This window comes from Xiphophorus couchianus, chromosome 6 (assembly GCF_001444195.1).
Source record: "Xiphophorus couchianus chromosome 6, X_couchianus-1.0, whole genome shotgun sequence".
Taxonomy (NCBI): Eukaryota; Metazoa; Chordata; class Actinopteri; order Cyprinodontiformes; family Poeciliidae; genus Xiphophorus; species Xiphophorus couchianus.
Genome location: NC_040233.1, coordinates 27,628,122 through 27,650,785, shown reverse-complemented (window position 1 = coordinate 27,650,785; position 22,664 = coordinate 27,628,122). Strand labels below are relative to the sequence as shown.

The 22,664-nt window shown below is 45.1% G+C and overlaps 1 protein-coding gene across 1 annotated transcript in view; it reads left to right on the top strand.

Annotated features, from left to right (window-relative positions):
- myo10 (myosin X) overlaps positions 1-20,682 on the top strand; it is a 102,691-nt gene extending 82,009 nt beyond the window's left edge. The window contains exons 20-41 of the mRNA XM_028020150.1: positions 5,051-5,175; positions 5,868-5,982; positions 9,766-9,872; positions 9,956-10,180; positions 10,256-10,295; positions 10,839-11,819; positions 12,166-12,286; positions 12,372-12,615; positions 12,694-12,789; positions 13,345-13,438; positions 13,545-13,600; positions 13,690-13,832; positions 14,384-14,575; positions 14,661-14,818; positions 15,671-15,794; positions 15,921-16,218; positions 17,170-17,377; positions 17,870-18,006; positions 18,095-18,215; positions 18,378-18,851; positions 20,035-20,226; positions 20,308-20,682. Of these exons, the coding sequence (XP_027875951.1) occupies positions 5,051-5,175; positions 5,868-5,982; positions 9,766-9,872; positions 9,956-10,180; positions 10,256-10,295; positions 10,839-11,819; positions 12,166-12,286; positions 12,372-12,615; positions 12,694-12,789; positions 13,345-13,438; positions 13,545-13,600; positions 13,690-13,832; positions 14,384-14,575; positions 14,661-14,818; positions 15,671-15,794; positions 15,921-16,218; positions 17,170-17,377; positions 17,870-18,006; positions 18,095-18,215; positions 18,378-18,851; positions 20,035-20,226; positions 20,308-20,418 (4,362 nt within the window). The 3' untranslated portion in view covers positions 20,419-20,682. The remainder of the gene's footprint in view (positions 1-5,050; positions 5,176-5,867; positions 5,983-9,765; positions 9,873-9,955; positions 10,181-10,255; positions 10,296-10,838; positions 11,820-12,165; positions 12,287-12,371; positions 12,616-12,693; positions 12,790-13,344; positions 13,439-13,544; positions 13,601-13,689; positions 13,833-14,383; positions 14,576-14,660; positions 14,819-15,670; positions 15,795-15,920; positions 16,219-17,169; positions 17,378-17,869; positions 18,007-18,094; positions 18,216-18,377; positions 18,852-20,034; positions 20,227-20,307) is intronic.
- Positions 20,683-22,664: the final 1,982 nt, after the last annotated feature.

Sequence of the window (22,664 nt, the reverse complement as noted above, 5' to 3'; positions counted from 1 at the left end):
CAAGCTGCGGGAGATTGTCCGAACCTCCAGAAACATCCTGGAGTTTGTGTTTGGAACTGAAACATGAATCAAAGCTGCAAAACTAAAAGTGTTTGGTGCATTTTTCTGCACATGGCTCCTCTGATGTTTCCTGTTTCCTTTCTAGGATAATTGAACATGAAGGCTTTCAGCTCTGAAGTGATGCATGGTCATTTATAATAGTTGAGATGAAGCCAGTGAGCTTATCTTTGTGATTATTATCAGGCCTGGAGGGCATGAAATTAATGAGATTGGATATGGGATGAGCCGGCTGTTCGGTAAATGACAGGTTAATGAAGAGGAAGTGGCATTCTGTTCTCTTCTCTTTCTAATGAGATTACACTTCTACTTAAAGCAGATTATTTTCCCTACACTATCAATCTGTGATGCTATATTGGGATATAATTACCTAATTGCAGTGTTTTATCTTTCTAAAATGTTACTTGTACAATTTTGGATAATTTATTTAAAAAAACACAGACATGTTCTTTAGTCCAGCCCAATATTAGTGGAAGAAAAATCTGCAGCTGCAGAAACTGGATTCCCAGTTTCATTTCTGGACACCACAGAAATCCTTTAGTGATGATTTTCTATCGCCAGCCTCAGACCTGGAGGTTTGATCTGATCAAACTTCAGATCCTCTGAGGCTCAAACTGGAAAAAGATTCAGGGAAGGAGAGAAAAAATAATCAAATGCAAAAACAACAAGAAGAGCAAAATTATTCTGTGTTTTAGACTGGAAGAAAATAGTCTCCATACATCCTTTCTTCCACTTTTCCATCCATCTGAATTTCTTTCTGTCATCCATCTATCTTTCATCCATCCATCCATCCATCCATCCATCCATCCATCCATCCATCCATGTTTAGCCATCAGCATCCATCCTCATATTCCTCTCCGTTCTGTCCATCAGGTTGACATCCAGCTGTTATTGTTAATGATCAATACCACATATTGATCATAATATCACCATCTAGTGTTTCTATCAAACTGAGCTGCTGCTTCTCTGTGGTTTTAACCTGCACAGTGCGCCCCCTGCAGGTATGTTGAGTGTTGCTGCTATCCAGTCCTTCTTCAAACAGACTCGTCTTTAAGTCCAGCTGAGGCCGTTTGGTTTGGGTTTATCTGCACTTTACGCCCAGCGCCATTGTTCCTCCTGCTGAGCTGGACTGATCTTCCAGGGTTCTGATGGATCCCTCCATCAGAACCGAGTGTCTCACAAACAGCAGCTTCAGGAATTTCATTGCTCTCAGTTTGTGGGTCAAAGCAGGAATGTGGAAACTTCTCTCATACTTTAAACCTTAACAGTGGGTAATAAAGTTACTTTTAACATTACTCTGTAATGTGCAGCTGTGTCTCATATTGGAAACTTAAGGGTTACAATAACGTCAATGCAAACTCTTCTGTTGGTAAAACTGTGTTGCTTTATTCACAGCGTATTGACGATGTTATTAGATTGAACCTGCATTAATTAACCTTTAATTGAACCAGATGGATTTTCAGTTTGGTGATAACTTATTTAAATTTTGTCCCATGAGACAGCGTGAACTTTGTAAGTCTCAGACGGGGAAGGAAAATGGCGTTCTTTGAAATGTCATGAGATAATTAGATTTTTTTACATGCCAACACTTCAGAGTGAATCCTGTTATCTGATCAGTGGATTATTGGGAGGCTTTGAGTCGCTGCTGACCATCAGATACTGGAAACAGCTCTGCAGCTCTCCATGCCGTCTTACTGGGCTGAGTGATGGACAGCGAACCCTGAGTTCAGCTGCCCCCCCAGGTTTGGCGTTTGCCACCCCAGCCCCCCAGGAGCAGACCCCCACGCCCCTGTTTGTTCCTGTGAATGCACCGATCTCTGGAGACGTCAGGCTGAGGCAGCAGCTATTGTTGTCATCCGTCAGTCAGCAGAGGACCAGAGGCTTCTCTCTGCTGGAGGGCCTGATTGTTCTGTCGTTACTTATTACTACTTCCTGCTACTGCAGACCAACTAAATGCCAACAAGGGAAGAACTGGTTAAGATTTTTATTTATGAGCAAAATTATATTGGAAGGATAGAAAACGAGATTTTATTTAATCTGAAAAAGGTTCAAGACTGGAACCATCCATCCCTCCATCCATCAATCCATCCATCCCTCCAGCCATCCATCCATCCATCCATCCATCCATCCATCCATCTATCCATCAATCCATCCATCCATCCATCCATCCATCTATCCATCAATCCATCCATCCATCCATCCATCCATCAATCCATCCATCCCTCCAGCCATCCATCCATCCATCCATCCATCCATCCATCCATCCATTCTTTGGTCCATCCATCCATCCATCCATCCATCCATCCATCCATCCATTCTTTGGTCCATCCATCCATCCATCCATCCATCCATCTATCCATCAATCCATCCATCCATCCATCCATTCTTTGGTCCATCCATCCATCCATCCATCCATCCATCCATCCATCCATCCATTCTTTGGTCCATCCATCCATCCATCCCTCCATCCATCAATCCATCCATCCCTCCATCCATCCATCCAGCCATCCATCCATCCATCCATCCATCCATCCATCCATCTATCCATCCATCCATCCATCCATCCATCCCTCCAGCCATCCATCCATCCATCCAGCCATCCATCCATCCATCCATCCATCCATCCATCCATCTATCCATCCATCCATCCATCCATCCATCCATCCAGCCATCCATCCATCCATCCATCCATCCCTCCAGCCATCCATCCATCCATCCATCCATCCATCCATCCATCCATCCATCCATCCATCTATCCATCAATCCATCCATCCATCCATCCATCCATCTATCCATCAATCCATCCATCCATCCATCCATTCTTTGGTCCATCCATCCATCCATCCATCCATCCATCAAGCCATCCATTCTTTGGTCCATCCATCCATCCATCCATCCATCCATCAAGCCATCCATCCCTCCATCCATTCTTTGGTCCATCCATCCATCCATCCATCCATCCATCAAGCCATCCATCCCTCCATCCATTCTTTGGTCCATCCATCCATCCATCCATCCATCCATCAAGCCATCCATCCCTCCATCCATTCTTTGGTCCATCCATCCATCCATCTATCCATCAATCCATCCATCCATCCATCCATCCATCTATCCATCAATCCATCCATCCATCCATCCATTCTTTGGTCCATCCATCCATCCATCCATCCATCCATCCATTCTTTGGTCCATCCATCCATCCATCCATCCATCCATCCATCCATCCATTATTTGGTCCATCCATCCATCCATCCATCCATCCATCAAGCCATCCATCCCTCCATCCATCCATCCATTCTTTGGTCCATCCATCCATCCATCCATTTGTTGATCCATCAATCCATCCATCCATCCATCCATCCATCCATCCATCCATCCATCCATCCATCCATCCATCCATCCATCCATCAAGCCATCCATCCCTCCATCCATCCATCCATTCTTTGGTCCATCCATCCATCCATCCATTTGTTGATCCATCAATCCATCCATCCATCCCTCCATCCATCCATCCCTCATCCATCAATCCATCCATCCATCCATCCATCAATCCATCCATCCATCCATTCTTTGGTCCATCCATCCATCCATCCATTTGTTGATCCATCAATCCATCCATCCATCCATCCATCCATCCATCCATCCATCCATCCATCCATTAGTACGCCGATCCATCAACATCCCTGAATGTTACTTTTACTGGTCCAGCTGATATTGAGCCATTGTTTGCATAGAAATATCTGCCATAGATTTTTTTAAAGCTCTGAGGTTTTTGGATCTGGATGTGGGACATGGAGTCTTGTTATGACCAGGGGAAGGATCTCTGAACTCCCTGAAGGCGAAGCAGAAACAGGAAACGACGGTGAATGAAACAGATCCTGGAGTCAGAGGACGTCGTCCTGACACCGCCCGCCTTTGTACGGCTGCATCGCCGTCCGTATGCAAATGCTAATTATGCTAATGAAGCGCTCCCTGCGGCCGGTGGCATTAAATGGCTCCATTCAATCGGTCAGGGAGGGTCTGCTGGTGAGTTGGCCTCCCTTCTAGACGACCCAAATGGGCCATCAGCGGCTATCAGGGGAGACCTGCTGAATAAAGGGGGCATTACCAGTGGGAATGAAAGCTCCCACTTATATGGAGCTAACCCCACCCCGCTAACGCCCACCGGGGTTACAGGGTGACGAGCGTCGCCTCAGAGAAAGGCTTCCTCTGAATGCCGCTCTGTCACTGGTATCTCAGTGCTCCGTGTGCTGGGGTCTGACTGGTCTGAAGGTTTATAAAACTGTTAAAGTTGCAGTCTGTAACTTTTATAAAAAATATTTTTTTTACATATTTATTGAAACTGTCACTATATTGTGACAGTTTAGTAGGAGTCAGATAATGTGTGAAAACATCAAGCTCCCTGCCTAACTAGAAACAACCAATCAGAGCCAGGAGGCGGGTCTTAGCGCTGTCAGTCATTGTGAATGCTAAGGCTGTAATTGAGGCTCTGATTGGTTGATTTTGGTCGAGAGCGGTGCATTTATTTTAACAGCAATAATAGAACAGGGAGGAGATCAATCTTTTCACAGATTATCTGTCTCATAACAAACTGTCTGTACATGGTTACAGTTTTTAAAAATACGTTAAAAAAAGTATATATATTTTTATAAAAGTTGCATCTTGCAGTTTTAATGTTTTGTGTTTTTTGTCTCTTTGTTTCCATTCATCACCTCCAGACGTGTTATTATCAGCCTCATAATACCCAGAGAGCACAGTGTTTGTGGCTGTGATATTGAGTCAGACCAGACCTCCAAAATCAATCCTCACAGAAACGACGTCCGACGCTGTGCTGAAAAGGTCAACCAGTAGCAGTTATAGATCAGCCTGTGATTATGAGGGCAGAGGAACATCTGTATTCACATCCTGTTAGATAACAGCACACAGATTCCTGTTACTCCAGCAGGGGGCGGGGTCATTTAGTAACCTGATGTTTCTTCTGTTTCTCCTGCAGATGCCTGACCAGTTCGACCAGACGGTGGTTCTGAACCAGCTCAGATACTCCGGCATGCTGGAAACGGTGAAGATCCGGCGCAGCGGCTTCCCGGTCCGCAGATCCTTCCAGGACTTCTGCTCCAGGTCTGAACCAGATTTACACAAGTCCAAACACTCAGACACGCAGCAGAAATACTTAAACACACAATCAGTTTCTACTTTTTACTAATTCAGGAGTATCAAAGCGTGGTGCAGGGGCTCATTTATGGCCCCATTGATGATTTTGTGCGGCCCCTGACCAAACTTCTGGAGTCAGGCAAATATAACCTGCAAGCTAACGATTGGTGCAAATGGACTTTTTGTTTTTTTATGCTTTTTTTTAGATTGACAAATTTTACAGACAAATAAAATCTTCTTAAAAATACAACAAAAGTTTGATGCAACTCAAGTTTTTTATTCATTGTTCATGTTTTTGTGTTTGTTGTATTTTGTAGTATTATAAACTTCCCCCAAAGGTTCAGCGTATGCCTTACAGGTTTTTATGTTTTATATTAAAAAACTGATTTTGTTTGCTTCAACAAAGACTCGTGTGGTTTAGTTTATTATTTTAATAGTTTTGATATAGAATTAAATAATATAACATCTGTTATGTTGTCTATTTTGATTGTTGCTTTACTTTGTTTTTGTTTGTTCATTTATATGTATGTTTGTTTATCTTGTATTTTTCATGCTACTGCTAAAAAAATAGAAATAATAGATGTGTTACCACCAGTAATGACCTGTTACCATAAGAAGATGAACATTTCTGTTTAGCTCAACGTTTCGCTCTTCTTTAGGTACAAAGTCCTGATGAGGGGCGTCCTGACTCCAGATGACCCCAGGGGGCGCTGCAAGCAGCTGCTGCACCTCTATGACAGCAGCAGTGCAGATTGGCAGCTTGGCAAGACCAAAGTAAGGCCCAAACCTTTTGGTGTTTTCAGTTTCCCTCTCTATTGCTGTTGTTTTCAGGAAAGTCGACCAAAAAAATTTTTTTTTTTTCCCTGTTGCTTTGAGCTGAAACTGAAGTCAAGCTGAAGGTTTTATTGTAATTTAGAAAAAAGAATAAAACAGTTGAGTAGCTTCAAACAACACCAGAAGAATATTTTTACTTGGTTAATTCTTCTTGGGCTTATTAAACACTAACTGAAGCCAGAAAATTAATTTCCTCAAACATTTCTCTGTGGATTTGCGTTTCCTGCCTATCAGCTGTGAGCTCCGTGCCTTCTGCTCAGTCTGCAGAATAATCGACTCGCTGCTGTTAAGCGCTGAGTTCCTGAACGCTCCACCGCCCTTGTTGCCTCCGGCTAACATCGGTGGAAACGTCTTCTCCTCGCCAACACAGAGCCTGATTGGACGGAGACTCAGGCCGCCTCCGGAGAGATGCCAATCCATTCTGGCTTCTCTCCCTCCAGGCTTAATTTGGCTTCATGTGTCCTACAAATTCAGCTCCATGGAGCCATTCAGAGCCGCTGCCTCTGTGTGTGTGTGCGTGTGCGTGTGTGTGTGTGTGTGTGTGAGTAACCGAGGTCAGCATCACCTGAAGCGTGGAACGCCACAGTTATTGGATCCACATTTCAGTCACTCTCTACTTCCACCACACCGGATCAGGACGAATGGCTACTGCCAGAGTGTGTGTGTGTGTGCGTGTGCGGGGTGTGTGTGCGTGTGTGTGTGTCGGGGTGAGTTTGTGTGATTGCGGTGGGAAAGTGACAGATGGGGGACACAGACCACCGACCACAGCAGGACTGTGTGACGCTGCAGGAGGGAGAAACCTGTGTGTGTCGATGTTGGCTTGGAATGCAAGGAAGAGATAAAAACATGAAAAAATATGAAATTTGATTTAGATATTTTCAAAGTCTGAAAAGCTTTTCCTTCTTCCACACTTCCTCCTTTCTTCCTCCCATGCATCAGAATTTTCATCCACATTTCCTTACTTACTTACGCCACACATCCTTCTGCACTTCCTTCCGGACTTACTCACACACTTACAAAATATTCTGCAGAGGTGACCGAGTTCTGATGTTAAGTTTGGAGAAATCTGGAAAAGAAAAGACCTGTAAAAATCTGCATGACTAATATTCCAGTGTAATATTAACTCCAACAATCACTGATAAAAGTTAAGTAGAGATTTTATTCATTTCCTGTTCAGTTTTCTTGCAGTAGAAACTCAGAGTGTCCAGCAGATTGGCAGAACCGGTTTAAGACCAGAAAGAACCTCCAACATGTTAACACACCTCAGAGAAACCATTCATCAGTCTGTCCACCGGGGGCGCTGTGCAGTAGACACTTCACAAAGCTGTAGAGATCTGAGCCATCATGGCTGCCAACCGTACAAACTTCTCTCTTTTTGCAGTTGGAAGGTTTCCAGTGTGAAACCTGAACATCAGGTCTTATTTGTGATGTCACCTGACTGTTTCCTGCCTCCTGCTGTCGTTGGGCCACAGAGTCACTGTTAAATCAATGCTGTGTCCCTCTGAGGAATTCGTCCACTTTGTCCCTCAGACAGATTTACGGCCTGCAGCTCCTTTCAGTCGGCTCGTGTCCCGACTGTTGCCTCTGAGCTCTGCTTTGTGCTTTTAGAGCCTGAAACTTAATTTTGTGGAGGGGAAGCGGCGCCGCGTGGCTCTGTTCCCTCTGAGGACCCGACCCGAGCTGACCCGGAGCAGCGAGAATCAAACACAGCGAGGCTTAGCCGAGCTTTTTGTTGTGCTAATTAACACAGTAATGATTAAAGAGTTTTTGTTGTGCGACTCATCAGGATGCAAATGTGTGCAGTTGTTCAGGGAGGCTGCGTGTTTTCATGCTGATCCATGTTGGGCCAGGACGGGTTTGTTGCTTTCTGTTGGTTTCTTTTGTTCTGGGTCTGACTTCCCTCCTGACATTCATCTTTACAGATAAAAGCTCCTACTGTCTCTGCTGTCCTGTGATTGGCTGAGGTTCTGTCCAGGTTGCAGAAAAAGCAGGTTTGCTCTGACATTAACCGTGTTTCCATCAAGGTTTTTCATTCATGAGCATTTTAAAGCATCGCATTAGAAACAGTTGGTGGAAACGGCAAATTAAAAATAGATGCATTTTATTTATTTATTTTATAGATTTAATGCATTTCCATTAACTGTACAACTGTGCAAATTGGAATAACAAAAATAAATTTGCATAATGGAAATGCATCAATTTTGAATAAACTCACAACAGCAAAAATAAAAGTTTCCTCTAGCAGGAAGTGGTTTTTCAGCTGTGTAGAAATTATTGCAGTTTGCAAAAAACAGCAATGGAAATACTTTTTTTGCATCACACGAGTCATGTGATCAACATCCAGATGTTAACGCAGCATCAATATGAAATCATGCTCTCTGAGTCCCAGTTGATTCACTTCTTTTTTTTTCTTTTTATTACCTTCAAAAAGTTTGCTCAAAACGTTCATGATAGTTGGATGACGTCTCCTCATGTTCATGCATGTAATGCAGCAGTTAATTAACCTGCATGCAAATGGCATCCAGACGAGGTTACGTCTCCTCAGAAAATCTCTTTAGTGCCTCAGTGCTCAGGATCCACCAACACACACACACACACACACACTGAGCTCCTCATTCAACAGGAGAAATCTGTTGTTGAACCTCCCAGTCCTGGGATATTTCCCTGCTGCATCGGCCGCCGGAGATCGTGTCCCGTATCTCATTTTCCTCCTCCCTACTTGGATTAACCCGGCCGGCCCGGTGGGCCCGGTTCCTCCATCGACGGTTTGGCTCATAAAACGGCCAGCTGCTCTGAAGGTTCGGCCTTTTCACACGGAGCTGTGGCAGGAACGCCTCGCCGCGGTAATCTGCTGACTTACGAGGTTCCAGGTTTGATTATGTCATGAATAGCGGTGGATGAGTGGTGAGGCAGGCGCGGTGGACCCAGGTTGAGGTGAAAATGATGGTTTTAATGATGAATATAGCAAAACAAAGTTTTACTATAAACCTGGCAGCACGACTGAGCGGAAACCTGGGCTCAACGTCGGTAGTGCCAGGATAACCGAAGGGACAGAAAGACAGACTGACACTACAAACGACAGACTGACACTACAAACGACAAGGACCCGACAGAGACGCAGGTGACATTAAATACGCAGGAGGTAATAAGGGAACGAGACACACCTGGGAACAATCAAGGGGAGACAGGACAACATGGAAACTCAAAATAAATACATAGAAAAACACAGATCCTGACAGATTAACGCCAAACGTTTGTTCAAATCTTGATTTTCTGGAAGGGAGTTTCTTAATTCTGCTGGATTTTAAATCTTTTATTCAGGGTGAGTCACAGCTAGTGGATTTCTGCACCGGGTTAAAACAGAAGAGATGGTTAGAAATAAATCGAGCTAATTTAAATTTATTATGTGATTAATTAATAATTTTTTTATTTCCACAGGTTTAGGTATATGTATATATATGAGCCTGTATGAATAATTATGAACCTGCCTTGATTTCAGGTCAAATGGACGTAAACATTTAATCCCAGCTGAATGTTTGTGTTTATTGAGACATTTATTCAAACATGAGATGTTTGAATAAATGAGGCTTTTTTTCTTCATAGTTTTTAGGACGTTCTTGGATCATTTGGATAATTATTGTGCATTTTTTGCCATTAAATGTTGTGAAGATGAAGAGAGTAAAAGCAGAATCCTTCATGAATTGTGTTTTCCTGCCTTCTCAGGTTTTCCTTCGTGAGTCTCTGGAGCAGCGGCTGGAGAAGCAGAGGGAGGTGGAGGTGCTGAAAGCAGCCATGATCATCCAGGCCCACGTCCTGGGCTACGTGGCCCGGTACGCTCTCTACATGTTCACTCATAAACTCTAAAAAGTTTTTATCCACATTAAATGATCATTTTATGCGGCTTCGCCTCCAGGAAGCAGTACAGGAAGCTGCTGCAGTGCATTGTGGTCATTCAGAAGAACTACCGGGCTTTCTACTGGAGGAGGAAGTTCCTGCTGCTCCGCTGGGCCGCGCTCACCTTCCAGAAGCGCCTGCGGGGCCAGCTGGCCCGCCGGGCCGTCGGCCGCCTGCTGGACGAGAGGAGGAAGAGGGAGGAGGAGGAGGAGCGCCGCAGAAAGATGGAGGAAGAGATGGAGAGGTGACGTTCGTCCTAGTTGCTCCTCCAACCCGCCTGCTGATAAACGCTGACGTTTGGCTGTTTCTGTTTGTGCAGAGAGAGACTGAGACTGGAGGCGGAGCGACGCGCCAAAGAGGTGGAAAACATCATATTTTTTATTTCAAAGTTTAAATATGGGAGCAGGAAAGATACTGGTGGAGTTTAGTCAAGTTAAATGTAGAGACTAATTAATTTTGACAATTTAATCCTAAACATATCTACAAAATGAGCTTCGTTGTACGAGAAACGCATGAATACAAAGGTTATGGTTATGAAAAAAATACTAATAATTTACTAAAAAATGTACTGCATTAAATCTATGTAATTTTTCAATCAAAAGGAATGTGTTAAAGTTACAGACCTAAAAGATGCATAAACAGAAACATTTCTTACAGGAGTTGAAATATTTTTGGGGATAATGGAAATTTTTTTTAATCCATGTTTAATATTTCAGGGGTGAATAATTATTTTAAAAACTTTTATCAGAAACTTTTAAAATTATCACTTCTACTGGTTCCAAATTGTCCTCAGAAAGTGAAAGCTGTCAAAGATGAAACATTATAAAGAAACCATCTCAGCTAACTCACCATTGTCCAAAATGTGTTTCCATCAGAGTTTCATGGTTTTCCTCTGTTTCTAGGCTGAGGAGGTTCTGCGACTGGAGGAGCTGCAGCGCTCCCAGGAGCTGCAGCGCGCCATGGAGCTGCAGCGCGCCATGGAGCTCACCTCTCTAGTTTTTACTCAGTCTCAGCTGGAGGAAGCAGCTGCAGCTTTACCCGAAACACCGGAGGAGCTGGAGTCGGTCTTCGAGGAGGCCGCTGAGGAGGAGGCGATCCGCCCCCAGGAGGCGTCCCAGGTGGAGGAGATCCTCCGGCTGGAGCGAGAGATCCAGGCTCTGCAGAGACAGAAGGAGCAGCAGGAGCTGTCCCTGACGGAGGCGTCGCTCCACCGCCTGCAGCGCCTGCGGGACCAGGAGCTGCAGCGGCTGGAGGACGAGGCCTGCAAGGCGGCGCAGCAGTTCCTGGACTCGCTCAACTTCGACGAGATTGATGAGTGTGTGAGGAACATTGAGAGCTCCCTGGGCGTCGGGGAGGAAGAGGAGAAGGAGAACGGAGGGAGAAGAGGCAACGACGAAGAGGAGGTTGATGAAGGGTTTGGAGCCGACGACGAGGCTTTCAAAGACTCTCCCAACCCCAGCGAGCATGGCCACTCTGACGGCCAGCGGACGAGCGGAATCCGGACGAGCGACGATTCCTCTGAAGAAGACCCGTACGCCAACGATGTTCCGATCCCGGCGATGCCCCTCACCACCCTGCTCCACCAGCCGCTGCCTCCGTTACCGCCAGCCGCCCACAGCGTCTCGTCCAGCGGCGACTCCGCCTTCTGCCACCCGCAGGCGTCGTCCGAGGCGCCGTCCGACGACCTGGTGGAGCTGATTCCTCCAGACGAGGACTCGGACTACGACCAGGACGACTACGACGAGGGCGCCATCGTGTCCAGCGGCAGCGTGGCGTTCTCCAGCTCCCGCAGCGGGCAGTGGTCTCCAGATTACCGGGGCTCCGTGGGAACGTACAACGGCTCAGGGGCTTACCGCTTCAGCTCCGAAGGCGCTCAGTCGTCGGTGAGTCACGTCTCCTGAACGGTCAGACTGACAGATGTTACCTCCACATACGAGTCCAGTTCATGGCTGAATCACTGCTTGTCAAAACCCCACATCATCAGCCCTCCACCACCATGCATAACAGCTAGTCACAGTTGTTTGTAGTGAGATGCACAATGATCAAACATCTTTCCGAATCAGATTACGTTGTTCTGGGTGTTTTGTGCTTCATTCAAGTGCAGCTTTATGAACCTAACTTTTGCCCCTGAGCAAGGCACTTAACTTCAACAGGGTTAAAACTCTCATTTAAATCCCATGGAGCTTCAGTAGAAAACTGCTGAATCATTTCCTTTGACTTTTGTTGCAGTTTGAGGACAGTGAAGACGACTTTGACCGGTTTGACACGGACGATGAGTTATCGTATCGACGGGACTCGGTCTACAGCTGTGTTACTCTGCCGTACTTCCACAGCTTCCTCTTCATCAAAGGTAGCTCCTTTAATTCGCTCTGAACACTTTGGGAGTCGTTCTCCTCGCTGTAGCAGGAACTGCAGTCCTGTCGTCTCGTCCTCAGGGGGCCTGATGAACACGTGGAAGCGGCGCTGGTGCGTTCTGAAGGACGAGACCTTCCTGTGGTTCCGGGCCAAGCAGGAAGCTCTGAAGCAGGGCTGGCTGCACAAGAAGGGCGGCGGCTCCTCCACGCTGTCCCGCCGCAACTGGAAGCGCCGCTGGTTCGTGCTGCGGCAGAGCCGGCTCATGTACTTTGAGAACGACAGCGAGGAGAAGATGAAGGGAGTGCTTGACATGCACAGTGCCAAGTAAGGTCAAAGGGCAATTTTAGTAAACATGATCAAATCCTGGTTATGCTTCTAAGAACTCTTTTTTGATTTCTGCAGAGAAATCGTTGATAACACGGGTAAGGAGAACGGTATCGACATTGTGATGCCAGAGAGGACCTACCACCTGATCGCAGAGTCTGCTGAGGACGCCAGGTGTGTGTTCACACACCGCCTCACACTCCAACAGTAAAGACCACATCCAGTCTGAGACGGGAGAAAACCTAAAAGCTTGATGTTGTCAGAGTTAGTCTGATTTTACAAACTCTTATATCGAGGATTGTTTATATAATAACCTCCCTCTCTTTAGCTTTATTATTGAAAACAGGAGGCCAATGCTTCAACCTGAAAAATGAACCCAATTTTCAACATTAACTATGAAAGAAATCAGCTAATAAGTGAATTTTCTGCAAATAATTAGGAGTTATGTTCTACAGAACATCTATGAACAGATGAGTCAGAAAAATGAATGCTGATTAGTCGGAGGTCCACTGTACATGAATCTCTTCACTCAGTTTTGCAGGCATGTCAATCGAATGACCCGGTTAAAAGTGTCCCACATCACCACCTCGCCACTGCTGAGCTCTGCAGTTGGTATCAGGTGTTTTTATTAATGTGCTGCGCTAGCAGTTCTGCAAAAATGGCCTCTGCAGCTGAAAGACTTGTTGCTGCTGTGACCTATTGATGATGATTGTGTTTCCATGGTTACAGTCAGTGGTTCAGCGTGCTGAGTCAGGTCCACGGCTCCACAGAACAGGAGATCAGCGAGATGCACGACGAGCAGGCCAATCCGCAGAACGCCGTGGTGAGTTGAGCAGAATATCTGCCTCCTCCGGGAGGAAAAACAAATCCAGCAAAGACGCAACTTCTTCTACCTGTAATCCTTCAACGCCTCACCTGTCTGTCTTCAGGGAACGCTGGACGTGGGCATGATCGACTCGGTTTGTGCGTCAGATAATCCAGAAAGGTGTGTTGTTGATTTGTTTAGGTCAAACTCTTTATATTACTCCCAGATCTGGTTGTTATCTGACTCTAAGCTTCTCCCGTTAAAATTAGACCAAACTCCTTTGTCATCATCACTGCGGAGCGGGTGCTGCACTGCAACGCCGACACGCCCGAGGAGATGCACCACTGGATCACTCTGCTGCAGCGCTCCAAAGGAGACGCGCGCGTCGACGGGCAGGAGTTCATCATCAGAGGTACGACTCAGGATGGAGACAAGCAGCACAGACTGCTACTGGAGCAGAACCTGTTCATTAAGGTCTTACACAATCTGGAGATTCAAAGTGGATTTATACGGTTAATAGACTTTATTCTCTCTTTTGTAGCTTGTATTTTTAAAGTTTACCTTTGTTACATCCTTTCAAAAGCAGAAAGTTCACATAGACCATAAAAATAATTAGAAATGGAAAAAATCCAACCTACTTTAGTCAGTAAAATGATATTTGAGCTCAATGTCTGTGAGCAAAACCAACTGCGTCAAAGCTGGAGGGTTTAAAAAGCTGCTGCTGTATGGAGCTACATCCAGAACAAAGTTTGTTCAAAAGAAAAAATTTAAACTGAAAAAAAATATTTAAACCTGAAAAATTATTTTGAAACTGGAAAACAACTGAAAAAAAAAATTTAAACAGAAAATAAATATTTCACACTGAAAAAATGTTTTGCCATTGAAACTAAGATGTGTGAGAAACGAAGCAGGAGTTTTATGCAGGTAAACACTAAAGGACATGAAATGGCGTTTTTCCTCCAGGCTGGTTGCACAAAGAGATGAAAAACAGCACCAAGGCTTCGCTGAAGCTGAAGAAGCGCTGGTTCCTGCTCACCCACAATTCCCTGGACTACTATAAGAGCTCCGAGCGGAACGCCTTGAAACTGGGAACGCTGGTTCTGAACAGCCTCTGCTCCGTGGTGCAGCCCGATGAGAAGCTCTACAAGGAGACCGGTGGGTTAGAGCGTCTCTGACGGGGTTCATGTCCCGGTTCCCCTTGTTTTAACACGACTCTCGTGTTCTGGCTGCTCCGCGGCAGGATACTGGAACGTGATCGTCTACGGGCGCAAACACTCGTACCGGCTCTACTGTAAGCTGCTGAACGAAGCCACGCGTTGGGCCAGCTCCATCCAGAACGTCATCGACACCAAAGCTCCCATCGACACGCCGACCCAGCAGCTCATCCAGGACATCAGGGTAGGAGAAAAACTCCTCCATGTCTGGGTTAACGAGGCTTTAACAGCCTCACCGCCACTCCAGGGACAAAATACGTAAAGAAACATCGACTTTCAGAATGTTTTATTTCTCACTTTTATTCACTATTCAATAATTATTACATTCATCTCATAAATGCTGCCTCATACCTTCTGTTTTAGTCGGCCATCAGCTCTTAGGTTTGTTTGTAATCCTTCTGTTTCATGACAGAAACTTTTTTCTTCCCTCTAGATTTCTGAGTCCCGCACTTTGAAAACACACATCTTGCTCTGTGTGACTGAAACTGGATTTAATGAATGAATGAATGAAAATACTTTATTAATCCCAGAGAGAAAGTCACGTGTGGTTAAAGAAACATTTTAAAACAGCTGGCGGCATTCAGCTTCCCTTAAAATTACTTTTCTGGATAAATTCTAAGAAATTTATTTGGCTCTTTTTGTAAATGTTCCACTTTTTGTAAAAGTTTGACATTTGTGTTAAAGTTTTGGTCATCAGCTGTTAAAAATACTTTGAAGTCGTGAGTCTTTTACATTAACGCTCTTATTTTGACTGCAGAGTTTCCGTTTCCTCTCATCACTTTGTCTTTGAAACAAACAGTAGAAACCGAGATATGAATAAAATATTCAGAAGCGATATGCTGTCCTAGCACCTAATATATATCAGCACGTTTGAAGTTAGCGCCTTAGCATTAGCTTCCACTAAACAGCATGTTGGTGTAGTGCTTTAGCATTAGCTGAACTAATTATGATTAGTGCGTTAGGGTTAGCATAGCTAACCTTTCAGTTAGCGAGGCAAAGTAAAGGTTCTGACCCAGATATGTGGTTCTGTCTGCAGGAGAACTGTCTGAACTCGGAGGTGGTGGAGCAGATCTACAAGAGGAACCCCATCCTCCGCTACAGCCACCACCCGCTGCATTCCCCGCTGCTGCCGCTGCCGTACGGAGACATCCAGCTGAGCGGTGAGCCACAAACCTGCCAGTCAGAGGAAAATGTTGTTTTAAATTAGATTCTATGAAGAAAAAATAACTTAATCTTCCTGCTTCACCGGAGAGTGAATTTAATCCTCCTGTTCCTCCGTCACCCAGCGTCACGGAGCCAGAGCTACACCACCCTGCAGGACGAAGCCCTCCGGGTGTTCGGCTCCCTGCAGCACCTGGACGGCGTGGCCGACCCGGTCGCCATCATTCAGGGCATCCTGCAGACGGGCCAGGAGCTCAAGCCGCTGCGCGACGAGCTCTACTGCCAGCTGATCAAGCAGACGGCCCGGCCGCCGCAGCCCGGCGGCCCGGGGAACCTCTGCAGCTGGAAGATCCTGGCCTGCATGTGCTGCACCTTCATGCCCTCACGGAGCGTCCTCAGATACCTGAAGTTCCACCTGAAGAGGTGAGCACAGCGCCGCTTTGTTATTTCACAAACTCCTACCATATTTATTAACCCAAAAAGTACATTTATGGTGGAAATGAAAAAACTTTAAGAAATCTGTAACTACAGGCTAATATTACCAGTAGCACAAATGAAACAGACTGCTGGTTTTGATTTGACCAGCTCTTAACGTCTTTCCTTCATTTGGAAAACTAAAAATCTCATTTTTAAGATAGAAGAAAATTAATTTTTAAAAATGCTCAACACCAAAATACGTATCCTATAGAAAAGAGAACGTGAACTGTGATGTCATAATTCCACACCTTGTCATCTGAGGCCCCGCCCCCTTGTGTGGGGGCGGGGCCTCAGATGGTTTGAACATTAAGAAAAAATACTTTAATACGAAAATTAGTTTTAAAATTTTTTCAGCTTCAATTTTTCTTTTTCTTTTGAACAAACTTTATGGCCCCAATTTAGCCATTTAGGCGACAGGCTGAGCCTAGCCGGGGTTGCTAGGCGACAGGCTGAGCCTAGCCGGGGTTGCTAGGCGACAGGCTGAGCCTAGCCGGGGTTGCTAGGCGACAGGCTGAACCTAGCCGGGGTTGCTAGGCGACAGGCTGAGCCTAGCCGGGGTTGCTAGGTGACAGGCTGAGCCTAGCCGGGGTTGCTAGGCGACAGGCTGAGCCTAGCCGGGGTTGCTAGGCGACAGGCTGAGCCTGCTGATTTGTGACGTTATATTCGTCCTGAAACGGCTCATTTTCCGGACACCAGAAAAATAACTGGATGTTTCTTTTAAGCCTTTCGGCTGGAAGCCCTGTTTGAGTTTTTCTAGTCAAGTTGAGATGGAATAACATTCAAAATGCTTGACAGGTCTCCTTTAAATTCTGCATTGTTAGATCATAGATCTAGATGGGTTTGTTTTACCCGTGTAGTTTACGTCTGACCTGTGACCTGGATGTGATCTCTCTGCAGAACCAGAGAGCTCTTCCCCGCCTCAGAGATGGACCGCTACGCCGCCTTCGCCTTCGACTCCTTGAAGAAGACTCGGTCCAGGGAGAACGTGCCGTCGCAGGAGGAAATCCGCTCCGTCGTGGCCCGGCAGGACATGAGCACCACAGTGCACTGCCACGGCGGAGGCTCCTGCAAGATCACCATCAACTCACACACCACTGCAGGGGAGGTGGGTTCCTCACCCACCATCATCAGTAACATCTAAAACCGATTTACCATCACAAGTCCACTGATGCTTTCTGACAGAAACGATCAAATCTCAGTTTGGTCATAGATTAGTTCCAAGTAATTGGTCAGGAAAGGCTGTTAGGATTCAACTTAGGATGTTTTTCCTCCTGATGGTCCAGGAAACTCGGATCAATTAGGGACCAGAATTTGTTCCATCTGCGGTTCACTTTATCTGCTCTGAGTCAAACCAACCTGTTCCCCTCCTGGCCTGTGGGGGCGCTGCACCAAGAACACAGAAGGAAAAGACACACAAACCTCTGAAGACACTGAGAGCAACTTCCTTCTTCACCAGATGGAAACTAAATTAGAGTCTCGTCAGATTTGAGCTGTTGTTGGATTTTTCTTTTGTCTTTGGCTAAAAGCCATAAGTTCCAGAAGTTAATCAGAAAGATGTTCTTATTTCTACGTTCATCCCACTGCGTCCGTCTGCCAGGTGGTGGAGAAGCTGATCCGCGGCCTGGCCATGGAGGACAGCAGGAACATGTTTGCTCTGTTCGAACACAACGACGCCTCAGAGAAAGCCATCGAGAGCCGGACCGTGGTGGCCGACGTTCTCGCCAAGTTTGAAAAGTAAGACCCTCTGTGTGAGTTTCAGTCTGACCTAAATGATTTTTCTCTTCTGCGGGTCCAGTTAATGTTCTGAATCGTTGCTCCGCAGACTTTCAGCCAGCTCAGAGGAAAGCAACACGGGCTGGAAGCTGTACTTCAAACTGTACTGCTTCCTGGACACGGACGGCGTTCCCAAGGACAGCGTGGAGTTCGCCTTCATGTTCGAACAGGTGAAAAGCAAAAGTCCGTTTCATGAAACACATCTGCCATGTTCCACATAAACCGCCAGTCAGTCATTTTACTCTCAGATGAATCTCTGGTTTTTGCTTCTGATTGAATGTAGCGCTGATTTCTTACAGCATCGTTTTAATTGACGGATCGTCTGGTTTCAGGCCCATGAGGCAGTGATCCAGGGCCACTATCCGGCCCCGGAGGAGACGCTCCAGTTCCTGGCCGCCCTCAGGCTCCAGTACCTCCTGGGCGACCAGAACCCCCAGAGCACCGTGCCCGAGATGTCCCAGGTGTTCCCCATGGCTCGACTGCGGACCCGGGTCCAGAACTCGGCCAAGACGTTTTCCGGCGCCGGCTCTGTGGCGGAGCGCTCGGGGACGGCGGAGCGGAAACGCTCCAGCTTCCTGGAGGGAACGCTGCGGCGGAGCTTCCGGAGCGGCTCCCTGAGCCGGCAGAGGCTGGAGGAGGAGAACAGCCTGGAGGCCTGGCTGAGGGAGGAGGCGGCCGCCGTCCGGACCAGCGTCCTGGACAAGTGGAGGAAGCTGCAGGGCGTGAGCCAGCAGCAGGCCATGGTCAAGTACATGGCGCTGGTCAAGGAGTGGCAGGGCTACGGATCCACGCTCTTCAACGTGGAGGTGAGCGCCGAGCTAAAGCTGCGCTGGTCCAAACGCTTCCCACCCAAAATCAACAGGCTGAAATGATCTTTGTAATATTAATAATATTATTAAAAATAATATTATTGGGAATTTTCTCCTTTTAGAAATGTTTTACTCAAACCAACATTAGTTTGACTCTTGCCTTGATGTTTACCTTTATTTCATTCTTAGGCCAGTCGTCTCGTCTCGTTGGTCTCTGAGCTGATTTTGCTTTTGTTTTAAAACTTTTAAAAAACTTTTAAATCTTTTAAAACTTTTGTCGTTTGTTTCGGGTAAAAAGTTTCAGGATGTTTTGACTTCATGCTCTGATCTGCTGATGAAAGAAAAATTGTTTGTGTTGAGCATTTCAGATTTAAATGGAAATCTCACATTAAAATCATTTTAAAACGAGTCCATCTCATCTGCAGCGGCTCCATGTGCCGCACAGACAAATCACTCCAGGGGCCACAAATGGCCCCCGGGCCGCAGTTTGGACACCACTGCTCTAGTCTGAGCAGCTCTGGGTTTTATTTATTGTAATATAAATAAATCAAATGATTAAGATCAAAGAAACAAAGAAAACAAAATGTGCAAAAAATAATAAGCAGTTCAGTTTGTTAAATATTCATATTCATATTTTTATTGATATGGCAGAGACAAAAAACATAGAATAGAATAGAATAAACTTTATTGATCCCAGAGAGGAAATTGCTGAGTTGTTGAACATAAACTGCATCTAAAGTGTTGAATATTGGACAATTAAAATATAACTATAAGCAATTTATATTATATATAATTTATATAATAAGCAAATTCTAAGAAATTTAAATAAGGCTTGCCTATAAAATAAATAAAATAATAAAAAGCATATTTATGGAAATATGTTAATCTGTAAATAAATCTATAAATGAGTCCAGAGTTAAAAAAGCAGAAACGTTTTTTGTCACATAATTAATTTTAACAAAAATAACAATACTACTAATAATAGGAAAATGTATTAATATTGGTAACGATAAATTAACTAATTAATCCGACTTCAGGCTTTGTGTGTAACAGAGTTTTAGTTCATTTTTCTGTTTGTTTTATTCTAAGCCTTCATTCATAATGTGATTATCATAAAGATGAAATCATTATCTGCTGATGGAGCACACCGTGTGACCCCATCTGACCTCTGTGGTTCCAGAGCCGTGACGGAGCCTTCCCGGCGGAGCTGTGGCTCGGCGTGAGCCGGGAGTCCATCTCCGTGTACAAACGCGGCGAGCCGTGGCCCCTGGAGGTCTTCCCCTACGAGCTCATCCTGTCCTTCGGCGCGCCGCTGCCCAACGCCTACAAGATCGCCGTGGAGGGCCGGGAGCTGGTGTTCGAGACCCAGATGGTCGGTGCCGATGAACTCCACCTGCTGCCTCCTGTGAAAAGCTTTCTGTGGCTCATGGCTGCTCTCTGTCGCCCCCTGCAGGTCATGGACATCGCCAAGCTCATGAAGGCGTACATCAGCATGATCGTGAAGAAGCGCCACAGCAACAGTCAGTCGGTCAGCAGCCATGAGAGCAAAGGCAGCGCCTGGTGAAGCCGGACGGAGCCTCAGGGGCCCGCAGGCCGGAGCAGGGCCAGAACCGAACCCAGAACCGAACCCAGAACCGAACCCAGAACTGAACCCAGAACGGAACCCAGAACCGAACCCGAGTCAAGATGAAACCCGCTCCTTCCTCAGATTATATGAAATAGGTGTCAAATGTTTTTTTGTGTCGTTATAATTTTTAAGAAAAAACTAGTTTCCATAAATAAAGTTTCCATTTTTATCCCAACATTAAATCAAACAAAATGGATGCAATAGAATAGAATAGAATTACTTTATTCATCCCAGCAGGGAAATTATTTCGCAGTTACAGCAGCATAGAGACAAGACACACAATAACAACCACTGAGTAGCAACTGTAGACAAGATAAAATAAAAATAAAATATAACATGCTGTCAATTAAGTTAATTGTGCTGCATTTGTGCAGGAATGTTTTTGTTCTTGCCATTTTAATTTCTAAGATTTAAAAAAAAAAAAGACTTTTCCAGAGGTCAACAGAAATCTGCCGAGCGACCTCTGACCCCACGCATGAACAAAACTGATAGAAATTAATTGTGCAGCAAAATCTTTTATATTGATTTAACTTTTAAGATGATTTTTTAGCTTTTCAGAGGTCACTAGAGGTCAACCTGCCCTTTAACAAAATCAAAACAAATTGATATAAATTAATTGTGCTTCGTTTGTGCTGAATTTTGCATCAAAATGTTTGTTTGTACCGTTATAATTTTTAAGATTTTTAATAGAAAAGAGTTTCCAAAGGTCACCAGACATCAACCCGTCGTTTAATTATTGCTGCAGAAACGTTTGACACCAGTTTCATTTAATTTAAAGAAGGTGGGTCCAGCTTCACTCAGCCTGCAGCATGAAGGATGAAGGCTAACATGAAGGCTAACATGAAGGCTATGCAAAAAGAAAACCTCTGAGGTTTCTCCACCGGGTCCAAGTCGAGCTGCGAGTCTCCATGGAAACCTGAGCTCAGACCAAAGCATCGCGTCTCTACACAAACGGAGTATTTCCACCTGGAAGTGCTTCTCATCAACAATCAGTCTGGAATAAAATTCATCAGAAAAACGTAACATTTTCCATCTGGACCACCTGAAATGATGCTTTCAGAGAAGCGGATTGTGGTTCGGTTCAATTCCAGTGACAGGAGGAAACTTTCTGAAAGAAACTAAATTTTACCCAAAAGAAAAAAGAATGGAACAAAAGCTACCAAAGAAAACCAGAACTCATCGAGTCTCTGCTGACTTTTAGCTACTCTTCAACATGAGAAAGACAAGAAGACACGCCAGGAGACGTTACCGTTTCAGACGCTTCTGGCTGTGGAACTGTGACTGTCATGAATTGTTTCTTTAGAGAAGAGACTGTTTGAATGTATTTTCCTTTCCAGTCCCAAACAAAACAACGACCCTGAATCCGATTCTGATTCTTTTATTAGCAGACAATGAAGAAATCACAAGTGCCTGTTTCCATCCGGATGAACTCCGATCGGGTCCGAGGTTCTGCTGAGGAATAAAAACGGCGCTCCGATGTTTCTGAACCGGTCCTGCTGCACGAGCTCAGAAACAGCAACTTCTCTCTCATGCAAAGCAATCAGTTCCCAAATATTAAAGCTTCCTGACTGAGTTTTAGGCAATCTGTTGTTGTGGACCACAGAAAATCCAAAAATCTAACATTTTTAGGGCTTTTGAGATTTCTGAAAGGAAAGGTTCCTAAATTAGTGGTAAAAACTTGGGAACATTGTGGTAAACATGGGTAAAGTAACAGTTATGGTGACTGTTGTGCAGTTTCTGCTTCAGCTTGACTGAGCCGCTCCACCGGACCCGGTCCGGCAGCGCAACATTCCCACGTTTCCCTGGAGCTCCGCGGGCGGCAGATCCATCCAAAGACCAAGACCTGCAGGTTCCTGCCACAGTTCAGTGCCTTGTTGTAAATTCTGTACACTTCCTGTTTTACATGCAGATTGGTTTTTGGTAGAATGTGTAATGTAATATATATATATATATATTATATGTGATATAATCATGTGGACTGTACATTTCAGGTTTTTGCCTTCTGATTTATTATGCCAGCAGTTTTTCTTGCATCTTTTTTTGTATCTTTTTAAATCTGAATTATCATTATGTGTTAGAATATGAATTAGAATTATGTGTTGATTTACAATAAATAAATAAAAATATTTAGTCAGACGTTTTATTACAATCTGGAAAAAAACCTTAAAAAAATTCAAATGTGT